The sequence below is a fragment of the Neomonachus schauinslandi genome, chromosome 9, assembly GCF_002201575.2.
Source record: "Neomonachus schauinslandi chromosome 9, ASM220157v2, whole genome shotgun sequence".
NCBI classification, from domain to species: domain Eukaryota; kingdom Metazoa; phylum Chordata; class Mammalia; order Carnivora; family Phocidae; genus Neomonachus; species Neomonachus schauinslandi.
Genome location: NC_058411.1, coordinates 59,247,929 through 59,268,090, shown reverse-complemented (window position 1 = coordinate 59,268,090; position 20,162 = coordinate 59,247,929). Strand labels below are relative to the sequence as shown.

The window sequence follows — 20,162 nt, the reverse complement described above, 5'->3', positions numbered from 1 at the left end:
TTTCTTTCTTTCTTTCTTTCTTTCTTTCTTTCTTTCTTTCTTTCTTTTCAGACAGAGAGAGTGTGTGCACAAGCAGTGGTGGGGGAAAGGGCAGAGAGAGAATTTTAAGCAGGCTCCACACCCAGCATGGAGCCCCACATGGGGTTTGATCTCACAACCTGAGATCACGACCTGAGCTGAAATCGAGTGGGACGCTTAACCTACTGAGCCACCCAGGCACCCTTAACTTATTTTCTACAATAAGAGAATCAGAAAAGGTAGAAGAGTTTTTAGGAGATTTTCTTTTCTTTCTCATTTTCATCTGAAAATGTTCAGTTTAACAACCACTAGAAAAAGGATTAGGGTTTTGGTAAAGACATCCCCCCCCTCCCCCAAGGTGACTGCATTTAGCTCATCAGAAATCCAGAGTAAGTCAAAAGAAAGGCTTGAAACTATTTCTAACTGGACATCTCCCATTGACCACAGAATCCCCTCACCTCCCATTAACACTCTATAAAACATGGGGAATATCTGCTCAGGCTCTGGATTGAGACACTCATGTTCCCGAAAGACAACTACTTCACCCAAACAACTGGTCCTCCTTTCCCTCTTGTCAGCGCTGTGTGCTGGGAGAGGCTGTGTTTGGTCTCTTAATCAGGCCTTGCTGACGAGCTGACATCACTGCAAAAGTTTTCACTTATTCTTTGGCAACACTTAAATCCTTGCCAAAGGCCAGTCAGTAAGTCTGAAAGTATTGTTAGTGAGAGGCTGGGGGAGTCGATGTCTGACTGTCAGCTAGCAATCTATGGTGATGACAGGAGGGAAATCTAGGAGCTGAAACCATTTTAAAGGTCACTCCTTGGGCAGAACAAAAGACCTCTGACAGAGCTCTGGGACATGGAAGCATAAGGATGCTGCTATCTGAGCACTCTGGAAATTCATTATCCCCTCTCTGATTGTAAAGACCACTTTACAACCCAATACAGCTTAAACCAGCAGCTATTTGCTTTCACAGTGGTATAAAAGAATCTGGTAAAACAGAAATGCCAAATAATGTACCCATGGTTTAACTTTCTGCTTTTTTTTTTTTTAATATTCTCCTTTAGTATTTTCTCCTTACTCTACATTCTTTCATTTTCAACCTTGAATTGCTAAATAATCAGAGTTTAAAGAGCTTAGCCACATACTTTCTGTGAAAAGCTATTACATACATTTCATATCTAAAATTTTATGAGTATAATATACTAAGGCATTGATAAGCCATTTTTAAAAGGAGCACAGATCATTCAGGAATAATAAGAGTAGGCCCATGCCTGAATTGAGATCATCTCTTTTTTTCTCTTTGCAAAACGGGAGAAGATTTGGCAGAAGAAAATGGCTCAGTTTACTGATGCCATAATTTGGACCTGGACCTACCACGTGTAAGACCTGCCGGGCAGATTTGCTAGAGTTTATTCTCCGAACTCTCACCTCTCGTGTTTTCTTATTCTTTTTTTTTTTTTCCCCGACTTGAATGGAAGACATTTGCTGTGCCATCATTCAGAAGCCCTGGCAGGGCAGGGCGGAGCTCTGTAGTGTGGGAGCAAGAGCAGCTGGGATGGTCTACTTTCCTCCTTATCACCGCAGGAAAACAAGGGAGCAGGGGTCTAATGCAGAGCATGGTGACTCTAGTTACTCATACAGCACTGGATACTTGAGAGCTGCTAAGAGAGTAGATGAGTGTGCTCACCACACACACACAAATGGTAATTCTGTGAGGTGATGGATATGTTAACTAACCCTACTGTGGCAATCATTTTGCAATGTACATGTGTATCAAATCATCACACAGTACATCTTAACCTTCACAATGTTCTATCTTGATTATATCTCAATAAAGCTGAAAACAATCCAAAACAAGGGAGCACTCAAGGGAGGTCCAGATGGTACCAGGAAGGGCCTCTTTGGTAAAATAAAAAGGAGGAGAGAGAAGACACCCAAGGCACCAGGACCCTCACACAGAAGGCACCGTGGACATCTGGCACCCACCAAAAATGAATTCACTTGGGTCTGCCAGGCTTGCAAACCCAATCAATACCCAGTGATCTACACACAGTGGATTTGCACTGCAAATTATCTGCTTAGGGGTCTGAGATCCAGTCTGTAATTACCCATCTGAGTGAAAACTCTTGTGAGTACACAGGGACCCACCACTCAGTTGTATGTGAACTCCACTGGGTCTATCTATCAGATAAGAGGGACCAGCCTCAGGATCCAGGAACAGTGACACTAAGAACCACCCGTTCTACTCCAGCTTGGCAATACTTGGTAGATGAGTGGGTTTCTCTTGGATAAGAAGTTGGGTAGAGACAAGAGAGAGAGAGAAAAGCAGCAGCAACTATGGGGCTTTGTGAAGTTGCACCTGGCTTAGGTGGGGAGGAGGCTGATCCCTGGGACGAGTAGGCGCCTCCACTGTGTCTTCAAGTCTAGTACTTCCCCTCCCTCCCACGTGAAAGTGAGGGGGTTTCCAGAGGCTGCCCAGGGGGTTTTCTCTAGGGGCAGGTCTTTCTATTTTCAAGGGTGCTTTCAAATTACCTGGTCATGTTACATTAGGTAAACCAGGTTTTAAAAAGCGGACCCACTAAGACACCAAATTAAGCTGAAGATCTTGGAGTTGGCCCACCTGTAAAAAGAAAATGTCCAAATCCTCTTGTTGATTTTGAGTTGTCGACGTCCTGCTTCCTTTGTTTGTGTCACAAGCCACTCTTTCCCCTTCTTAATGAAAACAAGAGGGAGTGATTATACCTCCTGGGCTGTGCCATTTATGCTGTCTGAAAGGCACTTAAACGAGTGGCACATTATCTCACACATCTGGAGTTCACCAAATTAGCCAATTATGCTGGAGCTCATAAAATGAGGCCTTAAATGTCATTTAACTAGAAAATATTATAATCACCAAGTGGTCTGATTGTAAGATGATACTTGGGGCAGCATCAGTGGTTACAGAAAACAAATCGTGAAACAAAACACAGTTCAAATGCCCCCCAAATGCAACCACATATTTTCTACAGTAATACTTTCTGAAGAATACCATATTTCTGAAGGCACCAGCAATCAACATGTTTCTCATTTGAGACTAAGTCTAATCCGACCTAGTTGTTTCCGAGTTATTTGCCTTGGGCAAATCAATGCCCATGAGTTTTTCTCATAAGAAAACAGGAACATGCAGGATGGGAGCAGACTGATGGAAAACCATGAACTTATCAGAGATACGGAGCCATCTGTAAGGGATGGGACAATAACCGGATTAAGAGTCTTAAGTCATCAGAGGTTTGTGGTGCTGTCTTAGAATTGACAAGATTTGATTAACTGAACATATATGGTCTCTCAGGGCTTTCATATTTTACTTAAAGGAAGAGATAAAAGCTGCTTTAAATTGCTATGTGATTTGAGGGTAGGAATACTGCAAGTTTTAGCACAGCTATTTAAAACTTAGGGGTTTATAGCCACTATATTCACATTGTCTTTTTTCCATTTAGTATATAACAAAATTTGGTGTTTAGTAAAAGGTGATATACTATAATGGGAAAACCATGACATGTCATTAATACTTGTGTGACTTTGGGCAAGTTATTTAACTTCTCTGATCTTCTCTTTCCTCATACAAAATACAGACATAATGCTATGTTGTGTTCAGAATAGTGTTGCATTGGAAATAAATATGAAATAATATATGAAAAAGTCCCCAGCATCGTGCCTGTTACACTGAAAAAAAAATAAGTATTAGTGTCACATCTGTCCTTACCTATGTCACGAGAATATCTTAAGTTCTGTTTTATTCTTTTTCCTCTTTGTTTCAGCAAGAATGGTCACTAGGTGCTTTCAGAAGAGGGAGAATAAGGGGACAGGCAGTCCTGGTTTTACATTAGCATAATTTACAACCCCATCTGTGAGCATCTCCAGCACTCTTTTTAGAGCAACAGGTACAAAAGAGACTAGAAAAACTTTCAGGAGATACTCTGAAGCAGAAGGAAGGAAGAAGCGATGCAGGAACACATGGTAAATGGGGACACCAGCTGCTACTTGCCGGGAGAATTTACAAAATGAAACTAATTGGTTTTAAAGGCACCTAATCAGCTAGGCTAAATTTGTTCTGGGCTCACTATTTCAGTAGATGGACCTATGGGTTTATTTTTACCAAACTGAAATAAGATGAAAAAATCATGGTGACAATGGAGGACTCTCAACAGTGACAAATTCCTTGCCTGTGAGTTCTTTCTTCTCCATTAGACAAAACAACGATGGCCTCTTTGGTAAATATATATGGTATGAGAATTGCATATAATAGAAATCCTTGCAGAGCATTTGGAAGGACTTTTTTGGGGGGGGCGGGGGTAAAGCTGGGTTGAAAAACCCTGTCTTTCATTAAGTACAATATATCGATGCTTTTGCTTCTTAAAAGAACCTTAGAAGTGGTTAAGGGACTTGGACCCATGTATTTGAGCCACAGTCCCTTGTAAACATGAATTCTGGGCAGAGAAGTGGGGAATTGCATTTCTCAGGATGGCGACGAGTACCCTTCCCTGTCTTACAGCGGGGAGGAAAATGGGAGATCTGTGCAGACATTAAGAGTATGATCAGACTTGGGCACCTGGGTGGCTCAGTTGGTTAAGCGACTGCCTTCAGCTCAGGTCATGATCCTGGAGTCCTGGGATCGAGTCCCACATCAGGCTCCCTGCTCAGCAGGGAGTCTGCTTCTCCCTCTGACCCTCCTCCCTCTCACGCTGTCTGTCTCTCATTCTCTCTCTCGCAAATAAATAAAATCTTAAAAAAAAAAAAAGAGTATGATCAGACTTTAATGTTCTTAAACAAGAGAAAGGAAATAGCTTTCAAAACCTTTAACTTGGGGGATGTAGGAAAAACCAGGAGAGATGAATTGTCTTAACTATGCTAATGGTCACACTGACTTGCACTATGTTCCTGTAGCCACAGACCAGACTGGCCTGGATGCACCTGAGTGACAAAAATATCTTTGAAAGCAGAGTGTACTCTAAAAGCTAAATAAGAAAATGAAAAGCAACTGCTTTCACTAGGAAAAAGATTCAACCGAACATGTGCTAAAAGGGTTTCTTTTCTTTTTTTCTTTCTTTTTTTAACTTAACACTATGAAATGTTTTTGCTCTGTATCAAAGATAACAGGAAGCTTTTTCTTTTGTATTTTTACAAATATTTCCATCTCTGAGACTAGAGCTCTCCGGCTTTGGGCTAATAACATGTCCAGATCTAAAGGCATTACAGAAAGAATGTCAATTTGCTCTAGAAGCAATTATACATACAGTCTAGGAAAAGGCCAGTTTTACTATGCAAGGACCACACATGCTGTATGTTTGTTGTATTACTTGATATCAAAGCAGAAACATCAAATTCTTCCTAACACACATGAAATAAAGAGCCTGGCTAAGGAACTCCCACATCCAATTCAGAGATACCTGCTGCAGCTTATAGAGCTTGGAAATGCTGTTACTACTGTTTTACCGGAAAGGGACACTGCTATTGACTACATAATGCACTATGATTTCTTTAACTTTATATATATTCTGGTTAAAATGAGCATGACTTTGATCCCAGTTGTCATAGATGCAGGCGTATCATTAATGTATGGCATTTAGTTACCATATCACCAGAGTACTAGCAAGAATTTGCTGATTCTATGTCACTAGGTCACCTAAAAATATTTAATCAGGTATCAAGATTACTATCATAACTTCAGAGGGGGGTGCTCAATAGCAAGAATTATTATCTCTGTTTCGTTTTGCATCCTTATGATTTTGATGTGATGACTTGTATCCTGTTAGTGAGCACTTACTATCTCTACTCAGTGCTAAACACAGTCATGGGAGATACAGAGCTAAATGAAAAATGGCCCTTAGGGGAATATATCCCTGGGGTGGGAGAGAGGAGAGAGAAAATAGCCACAGTAAATTAGAGAGCTTCATGCTATATTTTGCACAGCACATAAGAATGACTGCTAAAGAAAGCGTGTGGTAGAGAAAAGATGGTCAGAGAGAGAAATGTGAGGGCATCCTTGAATGAAGAGGGATGGTTTCCTGAGTGGATGAGGGGGTCGGTCCTGCAGGAAGAAGATACGGCCAGCATGCAAAGCTATGAGAGTGTGAGCAGATCTGCTATTCTTAGAGCAGATCTCTGTATGGGGAATGAGCCAGGAGAAGGAGGGAGGGCCACAGTAACACAGGCACTGTACCACAGTAAGAAGTTGAGGCTTTCTGGGCGCCTGGGTGGCTCAGTCGTTAAGCGTCTGCCTTCGGCTCAGGTCATGATCCCAGGGTCCTGGGATCGAGCCCCGCATCGGGCTCCCTGCTCAGCAGGCAGCCTGCTTCTCCCTCTCCCTCTGCCCCTCCCCATGCTCGTGCTCTCTCTCTCTCAAATAAATGAAGTCTTTAAAAAAAAAAAGAAAGAAAAAAAATAGGTTTAGGCTTTCTACTGCAGGGCATATTTTTATATGTTACCCAAATACTCCAAAAGTAAATGAATTAAAACACTATGATACCGGCATAGAGATAGATAAACTAATGAAACAGAATAGGATATGGAGAAACAGACTAGAAAATTTAGATGACGTATTTGTGGAAGTTTAATATACAAAAAAGCTGGCGTTTCCAATAAGGGAGTAACAGCGAGATTTTTCAACAAGTGGTGTTTGGACAACTCACTAACCATTTGAAAATAAAATTTAGTTCCTATATGCCACACAGTGCATTAAAAAAAATCCTCAGATGGATTAATGATATAAATGTAAAACATACCAGAAGAAAATGTTTATAATCTTGGGGTTAGAAGACATCCTTCTTTCTAATGTGACAAGGTCAGATATCACAAAGGAAAAGATAGATATGATCACAAAACCACAATCTTCAAAAATGTCAAGGTTCTGAAAGGTGTAAGGCACTGTAGCTCTAAGAAAAATGACAAACTGGGAAAAAGATTTGTAATCTATGTCATAGTTAAAGAATTAGTACCTATAATATATACTGAGCTCCTACAAATCAATAAAAAGTCTAACCCAAGAAAAATGGGCAAAGAACACAAGAAATTCTTGAAAGAAATGACAACTAATGGTTATAAAGTATGTTCAATCCCAGTTACAATAAAAATAATGCTTGTAGACAATTTTATTTTTCACCTGTTGGATTATTAACAGGAGATACATGTGGGGGGCAGATATGCCAAATAATGATTGGTATTGTCCAGTGCTTGAGAGGGTGTGGAGAAATGAGAATTCTCAAAGACTGATACTTTTTGGAAGATAAGTGGGTAACATTTATAAAATGTGCATATCATTTGATCCTGCATGTCCATAGCTAGCAACTTATTTTATAGAAAAAAATTTATGTGCACACAAATGTGAAAAAGTAGTATAAGGATATTTATTGCACCATTGTTTTTATTAGTGAAAATCTGCAAACAACCTAGTGGTCTGCCAAAGGGTTTAACTTAATAAATTGCAGCATGTAGATACAAAAATTACTATGGTATTGTTAAAAATATATATACTGTCATGGAAAGACATCCATGACATATGTTTAACTAAAAGAAACAACTGACCATAGTATAATCTGCCAAGAGAGGTAGTGAACTACAAAGGTTAGGAGCATGGGCTTTGAGGTCAAGCAGACCTGGATTTGAATCCCAGTTCCATTATTTATCAGATACGTGAAAATGACTAATTCCTCTGAGTCTTGGTTTCTTCATTTGTCCAACTGAAGTGGATTCTAATAGAACCTACCTCACAGAGTTATAAGAAGAATTTCTAGCACATAGTAGAGACTAAGCATATACCAGTTATTACTATTACTGTTATCATTTTGTGCATACTTATTATTTTCAACCAATTCTCTTATGAAAACAACTTCAAAAAGCAAATCTAATATCCTTTGGAAAATTATGCTGGAGCCTTTAACTGAATCTATACATCAAAGACCATTTTAGCTTATGTAAAAAAATATTTTTATCTGATCAGCTAGTAGATAGGATAACAAATCTGACACATCAATTTTTGACATAGTTCTGCTTTGAATATTCATAAGCCACAATGCAAATAAGGAACACATTTGGACACTATATTCAAGAATCAAAATAAAGAACTATTATATTTAGATAGCTGCTGTTATGAGAACTTTAGAAAATCTCAATGGCACAAAGTAGAAATTGTCTTCTAGTCAGCAAACTGATTATTAATATAATTTTTGTGGTAGTTCTTATGTATACATATTTAGTTTTCAATTGTATTATCAGGAAAAACACACAAAAAAGTGGGAAGGCACCCTTTTAAATATTTTCCTCTAATAACACTAGGAAAATGAGCCATTCAAAATGAGAAAAACATGTTATGTGGTAATATGTCAAATGCTTATATCAACATAAAGTTCATACACAAAGAACCATACATACCCTTCTATTCGGAAAATTGTTCGAAAGCTGTCTCCCAAGCTTTTGTAACTGTTTGGATCAGTTGCACATCTCTGAATCTGGAACCTAGGAGAAAAAAAAATCAAACAAAAAAAAATTCCAAGTTAAGGATTTTGCCAAATGGCTTTCCTCATTTTTCAAAGTCTTAGGAAACTTAGCCTTTTCAGGTTAATCTAAAATATTCTGGGTTTTGCTATAGATTTTATTGCTATATTTGCCTTATATAATCTTTACCTTATTTTTGTAGCCTTTAAAATTATATTTGTACTTTAATAGAAACTATAGAGAGAGTTTTTTTCATCTGTTTCTTAGCCAGGCAGATGCACCCTGAGGCATTTATGCCTTTTTCTTTTATGAAAAGCATACACAGATGTCATAGATTGTTTTAATGTATAATTCAGAAATCTGAAGGTGCATATGAAACAAATAAGTAGCTCTATTTCTTATCTTAATTAGTGCCCCCTTGATGGTAATTTAATACAAAGGTTAAAAATACAGAGCAGCTAATATGGCCTAACTTTGATCCTGATTGTGAATTTGGAATTCATTCTGGTAGACAGGAGCCTGTGCTGAGAAGAAGAGTTGCAGTTGTATTGTGATACAGTTCACAATCCCTACTTCTACTTCATGATGGAGCAGAGCTTGTCATTATGTTCAGGCTTCCTGAATTTTCACAGAAGCACTGTGTCCGGTATGGCTGGTGCTCAGTAAAAATGTATTGCATTTTAGAAAGAGAAATTCTTCTTTCTTCTTCTTTTTGGTTATGATCATGCATCTCGGGACTCTAACCTTCAAAATTTGGGATTTCCCAATGTGAGGGTCTTAACTTATTCATTGTGTATTTTACTTTGGAGTTTGTTTCTAGAGAGATTTCTGACAAGTACTCTCATTTCCCTACACCCCAGTTGTTTTCCATTTTTGGGTTTCTTTAGTCTGCTCACTACTTGTGTTGAACTTCCTTGTCCCAGTTCTGAGTTAAGAAGGCCCTTCTGTTCTTCCTTCCACAATTTTACCAAAAATTTTTAAAAGAACTTTTCAAAAACACCTCTTCTATCATCTACTTTAAGATGCTTTTCTCAGATTTTGGATTTATAATATGAAAACTTCTACCTCTAAGAACGATGTATTTTATGGTTCTAGGCCCCAGGGAATTATGCTGAAAACTGACACATCACAGAAAAGGGTGACTATTTTGCTATGATTGAAGCAGCTGGGGATATGAAAGGAATGAGTATATTATAAAATTGGAAAGTGAGGCTGGATTATATTTGATTTTGTAGAGAGTTGCTGAACATAATTGTGCAGGAGGACAGCCATTCTGAGATGAGGAAGTTGAGTATTCCAGAACAGTTCTTCCAGCAGAACACATACAAATACCTACAAAAATATTTACTGCCTGAATGGGTGGATTGGAATGGGAATATGGAGGGCGAAACAACCACGAAGCCCATATAATAATCCTGGTGAGGATAATGCCAAAATATCAATGGAGGCAACAGGAATGTAAAGAAAGGGGTGAACTGCTTGGGTAATCCTTTTTCTCTTTAAATAAATGCGTGTATGTGTTTGTGTGTATGTTTTATGATACATTCAACACGACACCCTCTTGATCCTCTTCAACCCAGCAAGCAATATTCTGCTATTGCCAAAATTTAAAATGTCCTAAATATTCATCTTCATAATGGTTTTGTTTGTCAAACTTAAACCTCTATTAGCATGCTCATTTTTAGAAGGTTAGTTTTTAGATAAGAACTATATCTCTAAGATTTAAACTGTATTGAACTCATCAGAAGATCATGGACCAATACAGCTAACTCATTTAAACTGTTCCGGACCTAGAGGTACATTTGGTGTATGCATAACCACTGGCCCAGAAGGCTCAGTAAGCAGTTCTGTCTAGAACCAAGAACATGATTTGATGGTCAGGTAGATGGACCATGTTTGGTATTTCTGGACTACTGCATATAGATGAGATAACTTGGTACTTTGGATACAAATGAATTAACACTAAACCCAAAACTGTACAATGAGAAAACTATATGTACACCTACACAACAAATAACTTTGCATAAAATTTGTTTATACTACAAATAACATAGGGAGTGATTTCCAAAATATGACATTGATTCTCGTGTGAAAAAGAATCTCCATCTCTGCAATTGCCTATTTGTAACCTATATTCATTGCTAAGTATGAAACATTTTCTTAGGTCTTAGTTGGGAAGTCTAACATTATTCTCTAACTGTTCTTTTAGGAAAATAATTTAAAATAGTTTTATATATTATAAAACTATAATAGCTTGTAGATTTTTCTCATAATATCTGTAATAATTTTCATTAAGTTCACTTACCTCCATCAAATTCCTTTCTAGATGCTTTTTTCCCAAATTACCAAGTATTTTTAAAATAACCATCATATGAAATAAGATCTACAGGTTTTAAAAAACTCAGAGCATCATCTTCACTGTCAAGAGTTACAATAAATAAATAAATAAATGAGAAAAATAATTTACAATATAAAGAAAAATATCCACAATGTCAAGTAGCACCAGCCCCAAATAGCCCAGGTGTTCATCAGAGGGAGCAATTACTGCTTTCTGCAGAGGGTCAGAAAGGACTTCAGGAAGGAGAAGGGATTTGAGCTGGTCTTACAGGATTCAGAAGCAAAAAGAGTAAGCAGGAAAAGGCATTCCGGGTGGGGAAATGAGAGAAACAAAGGCCAGTGAGGAAAAGTTGTCCTTTCAAGAGAAGGGAAGAAAGAGATCCCCCACCATGGCAACCTCCCACGTTTCCTTCAGGACAGGTGTTATAGGACTCTGCTGTGGAATTCAGTTGCTCAGGTGGAGACTTGAGTGGATTGGGGGAGGAAATTTATGAGATAAAGTCAAAAAGCCCAGTAGAGACCATTTGACCTCTTCCTGCTCCTCATCTGAGTATTTCAGTGAGGCCATCTCCCAGTTATGTGACCCTGGTCCTAGAAGGACTATAGATGGGTCAGCAGAGGGGCCAAAGCAAGTGCATCCCAATGCCTAGAAAAATGACCTTAGCCCCGCTTTCACTGCTGAGGTTAGAGACATCGGCTTTGTCTATGACGTCTGTGTGCTTGGGTAACACTGAGGAAGGTCTTCCATCAGCTTACACCAAGATGAATACAGACTACAGTTCTTTCATAACTAGTCATCTAACCTTGCTATTGGAAGTCTAGGCACTTTACTTGTTAGCTGCAATGTCTTTCTTTGTGTAGAATCTGACAGATACTAGTTCTAATCTGCCATTCATTCAGTTAATAAGAGTTCTTGAACACTTAGTATGTAGTAGGTATCCACTATTTGGGGCATTACAAAGAAATAAGACACAATCCTGCTCTTTAGAAGCTTCTAGTTAGATGAAGGAGCTATGCAAATAGATGATTACCATATGCAAGTAATAATAGTGTTTCAGAGTATCCAGTGTCAGCCAAGGAGTTTTCCTGGCACTGAGTAAATACCATTACTACTCTACTTGGAGATGATCTCCTATCTATGGGTGGACTGTAGCTGACAGGAAATAGCACTACGTCGAGACACTGGAGCAAAGAGGGAAAACGGGAAGGCTATCTTTGGGCTAAGTATCTGGGATTAAATTTTACCCACCCACTTTAGAACAGGCAACAAGAACAGTGAGTGGAATCCAAAAGGAGTGTTCCACTTAGAAACTGATTGATGAGTGACGCTGTGTTAATTACAAACAGGAGTGGCGACATCAAAATAACATTATATGAGGAGAGTCCGCAAGCTGTGTGGTAAAGCAGTGCAAAAGGATAGGCAGGCAGAGTAAATACTAATTCCTCAGTAAAGCCACCCGCCATTCTTCACTAGGCTAAACCAGCTGGAGGTCCCATTAAGCAGGCTAAGGCAAGTATAGCTGTCTCTTCTACTGCCCATCTCAAATGCGGCGTGTCTACACTTTGCAGAGAAAGTACATGCAGTATTTAGTTCTACTACACATGACTTGTTCGGATCACAGAGTTATCAGTTCTTCTAAGGAATCTGTTTCAAGTTGATATAATTACAGTGCATTTTGGTCAATCATGTAAAACAGCAATTTCCTTCTTCCTCTCTACTACATTTCAGCAACTTAAAAGGTTTCTTTCTTGAATTGAAGCTTTACGTCAGCATTATTCCAAGCTGCATTCTGGGCTAACAAATTCTCTCTGTGCCCGGGGAGATAATTTTCCAGTTACGTAATACAACTCTTTGTAAAATTACAAAGGCAAAGCCACACTACTCTTGATTGTATTTAGAAGAAAAGGTTGGACCTTTCCATTGTCCTAATAAAAGCAGCTTAGACACATCTGGAATCTCCATCTGAGAAACTTCTCTTATTAGAATGAAATCCTGCTGCCAAACTGGCAAATGGGACAGTGGAGTAACACTCGAGAAGCTTTCAGTGCCTGACGTGCAGTCAGGATGAACCACAAAGAAAGGTGTGTGGCTCAAACCCTACGTACACCTCATTGCCCGGGAGCCAGCAACCCTGTCCGCTGGGGTGCCAGGGAGCACAGTCCTGCACACTCCTCGAGTGGAGGGAACAGCCCTGTCATCCATCATGCCATAAACATCAAGGGAGTTACTGTGGTAACCACCAGGGCAAAGAAGGGTGGCGCAATGTTCACAAACAAATGTACCAGCATATTTTTAAAAGCTGAAGAATGTTCTCACTCACTGAACTATTTTTCTCTGAACGGGTCGAGAACCATTACTGCAGCCTTTCCCACTGGCTTCGTTGTGTCCTTAGCTGGTGATACCAAATTTCAGACTAGTCTGTTGTTGATTCTCAGCACAGTTCGAAATGCCAGGTTAGGCATTCAGCTGGTCTGAGCACTTCTAAGACACGGCCATAAAAAAAGATCCGTCTGTAAGAAATAAAATGACTTCGCTTGCCTTAAAAGCTGGAGGACGAGTTTGTTTGAAAATGTCAAAACCTCAAATCTATGCAGTGCCTTTATCTGCAAAGTAATTTTGTACCTATCATCTTTAAAAAAAATACTGATGGCTAATGGCATCTACACTGGGGAAGGGAGGATTCAGGACACACACGTACAGTACATGTATAGGCATATAAGTATGTGTATATGTGATTTATAGTGTATATTTATACGAAGGGTGGCAGTTGAGTTGCAAAGAGTCAGATTGGGGTAGATGAGGACATCTGTCCTGAAGCTATGTTCGCATAGCACACACTCTGCTTTTTAGTTTGATCATCCGATTGTTTGTGGTGCTTTAGGGTAGGGAACCGATGGAGATTCCGGAGGGGCCGAAAGCCAGCCATCCAAACCATCCCTTTGGTGCTGCTGTTGATCCCGAGCAGAGCAGCGAGATAGGTGAAGTTTAGCTCTCGCATCATCTCCAGGTCATCTTCCAGTTCAACAATGTTCTTGTGCTCTCTCCTACCTTCTCCCCTCTTCAACTCTACTCTCAGAAAAGCATTCACACCATTTATCCTTAATGTAGCTTTTCAACTGAGATGCTGTCGCTCGATCTTGTCCCTTGTTAAAGGGATTTCAGCTGCCAGAGGCGAGAGAGAAAGGTTTGTTTTGTTTCGGGTGGAGATGCAGGGTACCTCTGGCACCAAAGATATGAGTGGTATGGTTTTTCCTGAGTGGAACTTGAGTGGTATGGTTTTTCCTGAGTGGTACGGTTTTTCCTGAGTGGAACTGTAAGTTACCATCATGCTGTAGGCTACATAAAAATTACACCTTTCTGTCAGAGGTGAGGAACTTGGGGGAAAAGAGACACATGCCAGGAGCCACCAGTTACAATTTAAGTGTGGCCACGAAGAAGCAGTGAAAAGTAGTGAGGTTTGTAGCTTAATCCTTCTTGGCCTTTCTCCTCAGCAGTAAAATGGGAGAGCAGACAGCAGAGGACACTCTGATTTTGAAGGGACAGGGACACAGAGACTTATATTTTATGAGTTTGTTAGCCATAAGAAAGAGGAAGCCTTTCATTTTGTTTTGTAAAGCCCTAAATTCCATATTTTATAGAGGTGGGAGACAGCTAATAAAAATTGTACACTGACAATAAGTGGTGATGAATCTAATGAAACTCCCTGCCAAGATCTTTGCAAATGTGCTATGAACCAAGATCATTAGTAATTGCCAGAATGTTACACATGCTCCTTAATAAACACTTAAGAAACCCACTAATGAATCAGAGATTAACAGACTAAAGGTTTGCAATTACAGAACACATTAAAAGGATAACTGTAGGAAGATTAAGTAAAGATTTTAATTCGCCGTAATTAGCCTATCTTACTGAAATAAGAGGTTTCTCCTATGGAGTATGTTTGCTTTCTTACTGGTTGGTTGAGCATGGCCAAAGTCACACCGAACATGCAAAGACACGTCTGAGGCTTTGAAATTTAGGTGTATACACCTACCTTACAGACTTTGGGAAAAGGCCCTAGGAAGCCCACCTTGAGAAAAATTCCCACCTTGTATATTTGTTTCCTGTACTCTGAAAAATCGCCTTCCACTAAGGCTGCCCCAATAGAAGAAGTACCCACTTTCCACGAAAGGCTAACCACTGAACTGAAGGGGGATGGGATCTCTGCATTTGCCATCCCTACAGAAAGAGCAAATCTGATGGGGGTGTGGGGAACACGGCCACGACTTGAGAGACAATTCCATCAGTTTTCTTTAGTATGTGCCGGGGAGAAAGGTTTTCTTCGAACATTACTCAAAAAAAAAAAAAAAAAAAAAAAGTGGGCTATGGGTATTCTGTTTTACTTTAGATTAAATATAACAATAATCATCCATGTAACACTGCCTTGGCAATGATGAGCACAGGAGTCCTTTATTCACGTTGGAAGGGTGCGGTTTGCCGTTCTAGACACAGATTTCTGCCTCAACATTTCCTGAGACCCTCATCTGTACAAGAGGCAAAGTTAAGAATTCTGGGGACACAGAGATGAATAAGCCACAGATCTTTTCCTCTAGAACAGAACAAACAGAAGGAGGGCAGGGAAATGTTAGTAGTTCATTATAAAATAAGGCAGAATACAGGGGCGCCTGGGTGGCTCAGTTGGTTAAGCATCTGCCTTCGGCTGAGGTCATGATCCCAGAGTCCTGGGATCGAGTCCCACGTCAGGCTCCCTGCTTAGCGGGGAGTCTGCTTGTCTCTCTCCCTCTGCTCCTACTTCCCTCCCTACCCCCCACCGCCTGCTCATGCTATCTCTTTCTAAAACAAACAAACAAACAAATAAATAAATAAAATCTTTTTTAAAAAAATAACGCAGAATCCAAGTGTTAAAGATTCTGGGAACTAGGTTCGTCTGCAACTTAAGCATTGCTTTTGCTTGCTGGGTTCATGACTTAGGCCTGGCATCAATTAGCACCCTAAACTAAAGCTAACAAATCCACAAGGGTCATGAGTTTGGCTCTGTCTGAGAAGTGACCACTGACCAAAGTTCAAAAGCTGTACCCTTACATATTTGGCTGCTTATCAAATTATTCTAAAAATTCAGGGAAAAGAAAGATCTTTCCTGAATGTTACTCAGTCATCACTCTTTATAAAAGAAATAAAGACCTATGCCTGGTAAAAATTAAGATTTTGCCTGTTTAAAGTCTGAATATCTTTACTAGGTGTAGGTGGGCCGGGCTATGATTTGGCTTAGTGTTTATGATATTGTAAAGAAGACCAATAAATTTTTCTATGTTATTTTAAAACAGTTTATAATTTGAAGAAATATGTAATAACCTGGAGTGCTCAGTCAGCTAGATAATTACTACAGATAGGTAACACATCTTGGCAAGGCCACAAAAGCAAGGGAAATCTTCTGTGCCATGTAATTTTGAACACGCTTTTGAACAGAGCCTCAAAAATATTATCTCTCTGAAATATCAGATCAACCCAGATAACCTGATTATACTTTAAATAATTTCCTGTGATCCTAGACACATCTAATTGCAGTCTCCTTTCACAAGCCAGGGAGATTTAAAGTCTGATATTCTGTGACTGTACATTTTACAATTCACACTTTAACTATACACTTAAATATCCTATAAATGGTTCATTGTTTTGCCAACCACAAGTTTTGTTACAATAAACATTTACCTATGTGTCCCTGATTAATGTGAGGAAACAGATCTAGTTTTGTACATCTTACACAATTATAAGACATACAGTATTCCTAGTATGTAGAATCTGTGCAAAAGTTGACATTGTAAGATGAATCATGATAAGACAGTTGATTCTACCATCTGGCACACGTTCTTCCAGTTGTTTATGTTACTTATGGGATAATAACTAAGAGCACTGACAATATAATTCCAGAATTTATTTTAATGACAATATGCTAGTTAACAAGTCAGAGACAAATGATCATTAGAAATTACAACCTAAATCTAATAATGTTAAACCACAAGCAATAAAACAGGCTAATTGACATAGCTGTATAATTAAAGTGCTCCAAGCATAAACTGGTCTCAATTAAACAAAAGCCTGACTAGCATGACTTTCAGTATTTTGCTTTGTAAAATGCATGTCACAATATAAAATTATGCTTGTAATATAATAATATAGGGCTGCCACTTTTTGAATATATGTATGTGTGTATGTATGCATATGTTTAAATAAACTTCATATTTAATGTCAGCAAATGACCAGATGCACCTACCTACATTTTCCCAAGTGCACTGATGTAGGCTGGCCATTACAGTGGTTAATTAGCATGAAATCAAATTACACGTGGGAAGGGCAGGAAGGATGGATCACAGGTTGGAAAATAACTCATTAGCAAGGTAATGAGAGTAGAGAGGGTGACTTCAGCTTTAGCAATCAAACACTAAAATTACTATAGTCATGACAAGTATCATCGTTTTCCCATATTCCCAAAATAATTATAGTTTTAAAAATTTGATACCCCCCAAAAAAGTCAGCTATATTCTTTCTCTCTCCGATCCTCCCCACCTACCTCTTTGGGTCTATAGGTTTTTCTAATGTTCATCAATAGCACCTACTGCCTGGTGACAGAGAACCACAGGATGCCATTCTCACCTGTTGAGCTTCAGCTCATTGCTCAGGATGAGACTGAAGTTCTTGGTTTACAGCTTCCATAAAAGATTTCCAGAACAGGGAAATCGAAAGCAGTCAGAATCTATCAGAACCCTCTTACTGGCCCTGGGAACTGAGCCACTTCACATAAACTAATTATGCACTAGAGACCATAAGCCAGGGTCCCAGTGAGGGAGAATGTCAGAGAATATAGAGTCTCTGGAGACCTAATATACCAATCCATTTTATTTTAACTGATCAAATGTGCCTATCTTATGGTTTACTTAGCACTGATAAGGAAGGATGTTTTTCAACAATGTCAAAGAGAGAAAGATTAAGAGAGTGGGTGGTTTCTTTGCATTCATAAGTATAAATGCTTATGCTAGAAAGAAATTTGGGGAATGGAGGTAAGAAACTTGGCTAGTAAGGAAGAAAACATGCTTACGCTTATTGGAGTTGAGGAAAATTTCAAGGGAAGTTTTTATTTTTATACCAAGATTGACCTCATATGTTACCAAGATTTGGATCTGTTATTGATTCCAAATGAGGACAGAGTTTTCAAAAGCATTTTATAGGTGGATAGGACCCAAAAATGACTAAAAAAGTGGTGATCATACTGCTTACTTGTAAATCACTTTCAACTTGGAGAGCATTTTTACATATGTGATCTCATCTCAGGGTACTCCTCAGTTTCACAGTTCCTTGTATTTGTAGGGTAAAAATCACTTGAGAAAGGGAAAAAGAAAAGGTATCAGCTTGGAGCTAGAAAAGCATCAGAGTAGAGGGAATAGGTTTCCCTGAAGTCTCTCACCTTGTTTTTGTCTCTAGGTCAGAGAATGTCAGTAAAATTACTTCTCTAAAACCAAGCTTTTTTCATTTGTTAAAGAGGGAATAATGTTATTTGCACGCCACCCAACTGACTTTGAAGTTTATCTCTGGAACTCAAAAAAAAATCAGCCCTGAATTAACTGTTGTGGGGAGAGCCAGGTTTCAGAGATGAATTGGTTGTGTTAATTTGATCTGATCCCTCATTGTCTGGAGTATAGACTGTGGGTGGAGAGGGATCTTCATGGGGGAGGTGGGATGGACATCTTTGTGGAAGAATTTGGATGCAGTCCTATTTGAAGTGCAAGACATCATGTGATTTCTCCCAAGACATCATGTGATTCCTCATTGTAGACAACTGGATTGATACATTGTAGACCCAAACAAAACAAAACAAAACCCCCAAAACCACCGTTCTATATTTATTTAGCATGTTTTCTATGGAGTTTATTTCCAAGCCTACTATCTGCCTGGGGAACACTGACTGTCAAGACCAATATCAACTAACTCTGTAACTTCTCCTCTCTCTCTCTCCCCCCAAACCCCACCCTTTCTCCTCCCTCTCTCTAACTCTCTCTCTTTTTCTCAATGATGTGCTTGTAATAATGAAGATTCCATCATGACAGGAACCCATGCTCAAGAAAGCTCCAGTGGAAGGGGGTGGTTTCATTATCATCATCAAATAACATGCTAAAAATAATTAAAAATCACTTAGAACACTGGCAACAGAAGAGATGCATGAATTATTCCCACCCAGGAGCAGGCTTAACTTGGCCACAGAATTTGTACAGGAAACTTTGTTTTACCAATTAACCAAATATTTAATAAAAGACAACTAATGTATTTGTTCAAATTACAGGTGGGTAGTTTGGTGTAACAAAGCACTTCAAGACCATTCCACTCATTTAATTTCATAAAATGATGATCTTATTCCAACTAGCAGCTTTCACATAGATGTATGTATGTAAAAGCTGCTAGTTGGAATAAAACAATTACTCTAAAAAAACCTAACTTTCTACAAATTAAGATCCAGATTAATTGGATATCTTGGTTAATGTAGGTTCCTTAAAATTTTAAAGACCAAACATAAGACATTCATTTAAAATGAGACCCAAGTGAGAAACCTCCAGTGAACACATAAGAGTTGAACCTCCTCCTTCAAACTTCTGCGAGGGTGAGTTCTGGTTGTGTCCAATGAAACTCTGCTCATTTGCAGTCAATTAATTATCATGAGTTCCAAGTATGACAATTAGATTTTTTTTAATGGTTAAAAGGGTAAGTTTTATGCATATTTTATCACAATTTAAAAAAAAATCCTTGTTTAAGGATGCTTCACAGCCCTTTCACCATCTCACCAAGCTGTTCCTCAAAAAACCAGTTCAGTTGGGAGCATGATAGAAAGATTAGCTCAAGAAGATGGTAATGCTGAAGGAAGGGTTTTGGGGGATGGGGTGGGGGTGGGGTAGAGGGGAGCCAGGAAAAGAGAAAGTGATTGAGCAAAAGGATTTAGTGCAGAAAACTGGGGGACCCCGAGCTTGTCTCGTCCCTCAAACAGAGCTGGATAGTTATCAAATTATTCTAAATGCCCAAGAAGTCAATCAGAGGTCTGAGAGAACAAAACTGCAAGGGTACAAGTAGTAAAGTGACCACCTTTTGGAAGGTAGGAGGTGCGGAAGTTCACTTGGGGGAGAAGACATAGCTGAAGATTAGATTTAAACACTGGGAATTTTAGCTCCTCCCTCCACAAGTAAGACCTTATCATTGAGTATAGAAGAGCAAAAAAAGTTTTCTGGAATAGTGAGATTTACAAAGAATTCATGCCAACTAACATTTGTTGAGTGCCTACTCTGTACAGGGCACT

The 20,162-nt window shown here is 39.0% G+C and overlaps 1 protein-coding gene across 1 annotated transcript in view; it reads right to left on the bottom strand.

The window, feature by feature from the left end:
• The window catches only part of SLC25A21 (solute carrier family 25 member 21), a 223,463-nt gene that overhangs the window by 114,522 nt on the left and 88,779 nt on the right, over nt 1-20,162 (bottom strand). The window contains exon 4 of the mRNA XM_044918276.1: nt 8,428-8,511. Coding sequence (XP_044774211.1) covers nt 8,428-8,511 — 84 coding nt within the window. The remainder of the gene's footprint in view (nt 1-8,427; nt 8,512-20,162) is intronic.